The 8,394-nt window shown below is 42.7% G+C and overlaps 1 protein-coding gene across 1 annotated transcript; it reads left to right on the forward strand.

Moving 5' to 3' along the window:
• The first annotated feature begins 1,680 nt into the window (after positions 1–1,680).
• On the forward strand, positions 1,681–8,394 carry KIAA2013 (KIAA2013 ortholog). Its single transcript, XM_060758768.2, has 2 exons — positions 1,681–3,908; positions 5,896–8,394. Exons 1-2 carry the CDS (start codon positions 2,966–2,968, stop codon positions 6,753–6,755), a joined length of 1,803 nt encoding a protein of 600 aa, XP_060614751.2. The 5' UTR covers positions 1,681–2,965; the 3' UTR covers positions 6,756–8,394.

An 8,394-nucleotide genomic window follows, 5' to 3' on the forward strand; every position in this document is an offset into this window, starting at 1 on the left:
CAATCTCATAATAATAATAATAATAATAATAAAATATATATTTATATGTATGTAAGTCCCAGCCTATTATTATTATTATTATTATTATCATTATTATTACATTTACTTCCCAGTCTAATATTATATTATTACATTATATATTATATAATAATATGGCATTTACTCACCAATCTCATAATAATAATAATACTAATAATAATAATAATAAAATATATATTTATATGTATGTAAGTCCCAGCCTATTATTATTATTATTATTATTATCATTATTATTACATTTACTTCCCAGTCTAATATTATATTATTACATTATATATTATATAATAATATGGCATTTACTTACCAATCTCATAATAATAATAATACTAATAATAATAATAATAAAATATATATTTATATGTATGTAAGTCCCAGCCTATTATTATTATTATTATTATTATCATTATTATTACATTTACTTCCCAGTCTAATATTATATTATTACATTATATATTATATAATAATATGGCATTTACTTACCAATCTCATAATAATAATAATACTAATAATAATAATAATAAAATATATATTTATATGTATGTAAGTCCCAGCCTATTATTATTATTATTATTATTATCATTATTATTACATTTACTTCCCAGTCTAATATTATATTATTACATTATATATTATATAATAATATTGCATTTACTCACCAATCTCATAATAATAATAATAATAATAATAATAATAATAATAAAATATATATTTATATGTATGTAAGTCCCAGCCTATTATTATTATTATTATTATTATTATCATCATTATTATTACATTTACTTCCCAGTCTAATATTATATTATTACATTATATATTATATAATAATATGGCATTTACTTACCAATCTCATAATAATAATAATAATAAAAGTCCCAGTCTATTATTATTATTATTATTATTATTATTGCATTTACTTCTTGTTGGAGGCATAATAACATCATATTATGATATAAAATAGAATAATACAATACTAGAATACAATAATATAATAAGGATATTAATATAATAATGATAATATAATAATAATGGTAATATAATAATATTATAATATAATATAATAATATAATGATAGTAATATAAGAATAATATCAATAATATAACAATATAATAATAATAATAATGATAATATAATAATATAATAATAATATAATATAATGATATAATAATATAATGATAGTAATATAAGAATAATATCAATAATATAATAATATAATAGAATATAATAATGATAATAATAATAATATAATAGAATAATATAACAATAGTAATATAAGAATATCAATAATATAACAATATAATATAATAATGATAATAGAATAATATAATAGAATAATAGAATATAATATAATAATAATATAATAATATAATAATGATAGTAATATAAGAATAATATATAGTATATATATATAATATATGATGTTATTGTATAAAATTATTATAAAATATATTGTTCTAAGTATATGTTTTATTATTATTTATTATTTTTTAATATTATATTTTAATATTCTGTTATTGTATAAAATTATTATAAAATATATTGTTATATTGTTATAAGTATATATTTTATTATTTATTATTATTATTATTATTATTATTATTATGATATTCTTGTGGTTGGAGGCGGTCCTTGGGCGAGGGCTCCTCCCTTCGTGGCTTCCCAGCCGCGCGAGAAGGTGAGACACCGACCAGGCCGCGCGCCGAGCCGGGGCCTCGATTAGCAGCGCCAGCCGGGGGGCGTGACGTAGACCCCGGCTTGGCTACCCATCCTTCCTCCCCCCTCCCGCTCACCACTTCCGGCCGGAGATGCGACGCAGCTGCGACGAGTAGGCCGCCAGCAAAGCCGGGGACTCGAGTATCTGCAGTAGCCGAGGAGTGTGATTGTTTGCCGAGCCCATCCCGCTCGCTTCTCAGCGTCTGATCCTCACGTGCAAACGAAGCCGCGGGCTGGAATAGCTTCCGTAGCTGGGGGCGGGAGGTAAAACCCGGCCTCCTTCCCCCTCAATTCTCCTCAGCGTTTCTTCGTTAGGCCGCAAACGAAGCCGGGGACTCGCGTAGCCCTGGCATCCGGGGACGGTGAGCCCAAACCCGGAAAAAATCCTTCCATCTCGTCATTCCTCATCGTGGTGACTTATTATTATAGAGACGACTAGGCCACAAAAGGATGCTGAATTAGTGTTGGCGAGTAGGCCTCGAGGGAAGCCGGGGACTCGCGTAGATGCGCTAGCCGGGGGCGGCGACACCAGAGGCGGCCGGTCCTCCCACGCCAGTCCGGTGCTTTTGGACCTAGACGAAAACAGCGTCTCGTCACCGCGTTGCTCCATTCCTAAAAGCGACATTATAGTGACGACTAGGCCGCAAGTGAAGCCTGGGACTCGCGTAGCCGCGCTAGCCGGGGCCGGCGACACCAGAGGCGGCCTGTCCTCCCACTCCAGTCCGGTGCTTTTGGACCTAATCGACCACATTTTCGAGAATAGCGTTTCCTTCTCGTCCCCGCGTTGCTCCATTCCCAATAGTGACTTCGTATAGTGACGACTAGGATGCTGAAGGAGTTGAGTAGCGTTGGCGACTAGGCCGCAACTGAAGCCGGGGACTCGCTTAGCCGCGCTAGCCGGGGGCGGTGACATTAAGGCGGCCTGACCTCCTACTCCAGTCCGGTGCTTTTGGACCTAGACGACCACATTTTCGAGAACGGCGTTTCCATCTCGTCTCCGCGTTGGTTCAATCCTAATAGTGACATTATAGTGAGGATGCTGAAGGAGTTGAGTAGTGTTGGCGACTAGGCCGCAAGTGAAGCCGGGGACTCGCTTAGCTGCGCTAGCCGGGGGCGGTGACATTAAGGCGGCCTGACCTCCTACTCCAGTCTGGTGCTTTTGGGCCTAGACGTCCACATTTCGGAGAAGAGCGCTTCCTCTTCGGGGACGCCTCCATGTGGCTCCAGCAGCGGTTGAAGGGCCTCCCGGGGCTGCTGTCGAGCAGCTGGGCCCGGCGCTTGGTGGCTTTCCTGGCCTTCCTGTGTGTGGCCTACTGGTACCTCGGAGGAGCCTTGCCTGGGCTCTGGACCTGGAGGCCGGGGCAGCCAACGGGGCCGGGCATTTGCCTGCAGGCCGAAACCCGCCATTGGGTTGCGATGAAGGAGCGTGGTGAGGCCTATCTCCTCCCGGCGGACGGCCAGACCCATTTGCCGCCATCTTTGGTGGGCAACGGCTACGTCGTCCTGGACGCCGGCTCGAACCGCCTCTGGCTGACCGCTCCCGCGTCCGGCAACGGCCCCTCGTCCACTTCGGCGGCTCCCGTCGACGTCCAAGCTTTGGCCCGGCTCCGTTTAGTCGGCAACGGCGTCAACGAAGCCCAAGCCACCGCCGTCGTGTTCCGGGACGGCTCCGTCCGGTCAGTGCGCTGCTTCGCGGCCGGCGGTCAAGCCTGCGTCACCGTCCGGGAAGAGGTCCTCGCCCACCGCAGCCGGCCGCACCTGTACGTCCAGCGCTTGACCGTCGCCAACCCCACCGACCGCTGGGTCTCCTTCGAGGTGTCCGGCCTCAATGGCGCCGCCGAGGAGCAACACGCTGACCGCCGGGTCTGGGTGTCCTCCGGCCGGGCCATGTCACTGTCCAGCTCGGCCTTTTCCTTCGCCATGGCCTCAGCCGTGAAGGCGCTCTCCGGACGCGTCCAAGTGGGGCCCAAGGCCACCCTGGAGGAGACCGTGCTGACCGCCGTGGTGCGGGGCGCGGCCGAGGGCGGGCGGCCCGAGAAAGACGCCCTGGCCAAGCTGCGGGAGGCCGCCCGGAAGGAGCTGGACGAAGCCTTGCGCCTCCCCATCGAGGACCTCCTGCAAGAGCACCGGCGCGCCTGGGCTGACCTCTTCGTCTCCGGTGAGGACCACGCAGGTGCCGGCCAGGCCGGGTGGTCAAGAGCAATGCCATCATTGCCCTGCAGCTGGACCTTTGTCATCACTATATTATTATTATTATTATTATTATTATTATTATTGGGGAGAGCATTATATTATTATTATTATTATTATTGGAATTGCATTATTATATTATTATTATTAGAGAGAGCATTATTATTGGAGAGAGTATCATTTTATTATTATTATTAATAATTATTATTCGAGAGAGCATTATTGGGGAAAGCATCTTATTATTATTATTATTATTATTATTGGAGAGAGCATCATATTATTATTGAAGAGCATTATTATAATGTTATTATTGAAGAGCATTATTATTATTATTATATTATTATTATTATTATTATTATTGGAATGGCATATTATTATTATTATATTATATATTATATTATTATTATTATTGGGGAGAGCATCATCATCATCATTATTATTATTATTATTATTAGGAAGAGCATTATTATTATTCAGGAGAGCATTATTATAATATTATTATTAGGGAGAGCATTATTTTATTATTCTGGAGAGCATTATTATTATTATTATTATTTATTGGAATGGCATTATATTATTATTAGAAAGAGCATTATTATTATTTTTGGAGAGCATTATATTATTGTTATTCAGGAGAGCATAATTGTATTATTATTGAAGAGCATTATTATAATAATATTATTAGGGAAAGCATCATTATATTATTATTACATTATTATTATTATAGAGAGAATTAATATTGGGGAGAGCATCTTATTGTTATTATTGATTATTATTATTATTGGAGAGAGCATCATCATATTATTATTGAAGAGCATTATGATAATATTTTTATTAGGGAGACCATTATTATTATTATTATTCAGGAGAGCATCATTATATTATTATTGGAATGGTATTATTATTATTAGAGAGAGCATTATTATTGGGGAGAGCATCATTCTATTATTATTGTTATTATTGGAGAGCACCATATTATTATTATTATTTTATTATTATTGGAGAGAGCATCATATTATTATTGAAGAGCATTATTATAATATTATTAGGGAGAGCATATTATTATTATTATTATTGGAATGGCATTATTGTATTATCATTTTATTGGAATAGCGTTATATTATTATTATTATTATTATTATTATTAGAGAGAGCATTATTATTGGGGAGAGCATCATTATATTATTATTGTTATTATTGGAGAGAGCATCATTATATTATTAAAGAGCATTATAATAATATTAGGGAGAGCATCATTATATTATTATTGTTGTTGTTATTATTATTATTATTAGAATGGCATTATTATTATATTATCATTTTATTATTATTGGAGAGCATCATATTATTATTACTGGGGAGAGCATCATTTTATTATTATTATTATTGGAATTGCATTATTATTATATTATCATTTTTTATTATTATTATTGGAATAGCATTATATTATTATTATTATTATTATTATTATTATTATTATTAGAGAGAGCATTCTTATTGGGGAGAGCATCATCATATTATTTTTATTGGAATAGCATTATTATTATTATTATTATTATTATTAGAGAGAGAGCATTATTATTGGGGAGAGCATCATTATACTATTATTGAAGAGCATTATTATTATTATTATTATTATTATTGGGGAGAGCCTCGTCCTTTTATTATTCTTATTGGGGAGATCATAATCATCATATTATTTTAAGGAGAGCCTAAGTTTGCAGGCCTGAGTTTGGGGTCCCCTGCCTTATAGGAGACTTGAAGGCCTGTGGTCGAGGACTTCTGCCTTATAGGTCCGCCCTAAGTCTGTGGGCAACTTGGAGACCCCGATGTACCCAGGCATGAGTTTGGGGTCCCCTGTATTATAGGGCTGCCCTAAGTCGATAGGAAAGTTGGAGGCCCGGATGTGCCAACCCCCCTGACACGTTGTCCCCCCCCCCCCCTCTGTCTCCCAGGCGTGGAGGTGCGGAAGGTGACGGACGCGCACACCCCGGCGGGTGACACGGTCAACTTGACGCTGTACTACGTGCTGTCCACCTCTCCGGCCCCACTACTGGACCCCTCATTGGGACCCGAGGAGCGGGAGCGGATGGAGGCGTCTCTGGGCTACGCGGACCCCTGCTTCAGCGGCCACGCCACCATGCATGCGGGGCCGCTCTGGCCGGGCCCGCTCTCCTCAGTGGGGCAAGTGTTGCAGCTGGCCGGCCTGTGGCGGCTGACCCTCCAGAAGCGGGGCTGCAAGGGCCTGGTGTCGGCCGGGGCGCACGGCCTGGTGCAGGGCATGGTGCTCAGCTTCGGCGGGCTCCAGTTCACCGAGAACCACCTGCAGTTCCAGGCTGACCCGGACGTGCTGCGCAACAGCTACGCCTTGCGTGGGATCCGCTACAACAAGGACCTGATCAACCTGGTGGTGCGGCTGGACGTGGAAGGGAAGCCTGTCCTGCACGCGGCGGTCGAGGTGCAGGAGAAGCCCGTGCGGCTGTACGCCTGCGAGGGGGGCTGCGCCAACGACCCCGTGGAGCTGACCTCCCAGCCGCACGGGCACACCTTCCCCGTCATGGTCACCCGGCCCATCACCCCGCTGCTCTACATTTCCACCGACCTGGTGCACCTCCAGGACTTGCGCCACACGCTCCACCTCAAGGCCATCCTGGCCCACGAGGAGCACATGGCCCAGCAGGACCCCGGACTGCCCTTCCTCTTCTGGTTCAGTATCGCTTCCCTCATCACCCTCTTCCACCTCTTCCTCTTCAAGCTCATCTACAATGAGTACTGCGGGCCCGGGGCCAAGCCGCTCTTCCGGAGCAAGGTCTAGAACCCCTTCGGTGAACCGGAAGGAAGCGGAACTCCCCTTCCTTTGGAATTTATGAACTGCAAGTCTGGGGCCAAGCCGCTCTTCCGGAGCAAGGTCTAGAACCCCTTCGGTGCCCCGGAAGGAAGCAGAAATCTCCCTTCCTTTGGAATTGATGGACTGGGCCCTGGGCGAAGCCACTCTTCCGAAACCAAGTCTAGAACCACTTTCAAGCCCCAGAAGGAAGCAGAAATCCCCCTTCCTTTGGAATTGATGGACTGTGAGCCTGGGGTCAAGCCACTCTTCCAGGGCAAAGTCTAGAACCCCTTCGGTGCCCCAGAAGGAAGCAGAGTCCCTTGGTTTTGGAATTGATGTAGTGCGGGTTTGGAGCCAAACTGCACTTCCAGAGCAAAGTCTAGAACCCGTTCGCCACTCTGGAATCAGTGCCCCTTCCTTTGAAATTGATGTACTGCGGGCCCGGGGCCAAGCCGCTCTTCCGGAGCAAGGTCTAGAACCCCTTCGGTGCCCCGGGAGGAAGCGGAAACCCCCCTTCCTTTGGAATTGATGGACTGTGGGTCCAGAGTCAACCCACTGTTTCAGAGCAAAGTCTAGCGCCCCGGAAGGAAGAAGCACCTCTTCCTATCGAATTGACGTACTGCTGGCCCGGAGCCAAGCTGCCGTTCTGGAGCAAAATCTAGAACATGTTCAGAGCCCTGGAAGCAGCATCCCTCCTTTAGAATTGACATACTGCAGGCCCGGAGCCAAGATGCTGTTCTGGAGCAAAATCTAGAACCCGTTCAGAGCCCTGGAAGCAGCATCCCTCCTTTAGAATTGACGTACAGCTGGCCCGGAGCCAAGCTGCCATTCTGGAGCAAAATCTAGAACCCGTTCAGAGCCCTGGAAGCAGCACCTCTTCTTTAGAATTGACGTACTGCAGGCCCGGAACCAAGCCACCGTTCTGGAGCAAAACCTAGAACACTTTCAGATCCCTTCTCTTGGAATGGGTGGCTAACTTTGGTGGAAGTACCAACCCCAAATTGCAATGCATCTGTTTGGGGCTCTTTGTTCCGGAACCAAGCCTAGAACCCGTTCCGAGCCCCGGAAGCAGCATCCTTTCCTTTGGAATATACGAAGTCGCTTTGGTTTCCGCCGTGAAGTGAGCGCAAAGTGAACCAGAATCAATGCCAATCTGTTTCAACATGGATGAGAATGTAAACAATGGGAAGGTCAATGGTGGGCATCCATTGTTTGGAGGGCGAAGCAGAACGTGATATTAATACAACTGTTTTCAGGTTCGATTGCATTGGGAAACGTAATGTGCATAACTACTGGAATCCTAGGAATGTGTGCGTCTCATATATATATATATATATATATATATATATGATTCAATTTCCCTCTTGTGCCTTTTTCCCCCACCGATTTATAGCTTCCTCCATTGGCATTTACACCACATCATGGCTTCCTTTTTTTTGCTGGTTTCCATTTTGTTGTTTCTCCCCGAGGATTTCCTCTTGCCGTTTGATTGGCGTGCGCTTTAATTTATTGTTTGGGGGGGGGGAGGACTTGATTGTAGGGGTCCTTTTTAAAATACCAAAGGTTTTTGGCTTTGTTTTGATTTTTTTTTCATAATTAATGAATAAATAAATTTCTGTCAAATCGA

The sequence above is a fragment of the Anolis sagrei genome, chromosome 13, assembly GCF_037176765.1.
Source record: "Anolis sagrei isolate rAnoSag1 chromosome 13, rAnoSag1.mat, whole genome shotgun sequence".
Classification (NCBI taxonomy): domain Eukaryota; kingdom Metazoa; phylum Chordata; class Lepidosauria; order Squamata; family Dactyloidae; genus Anolis; species Anolis sagrei.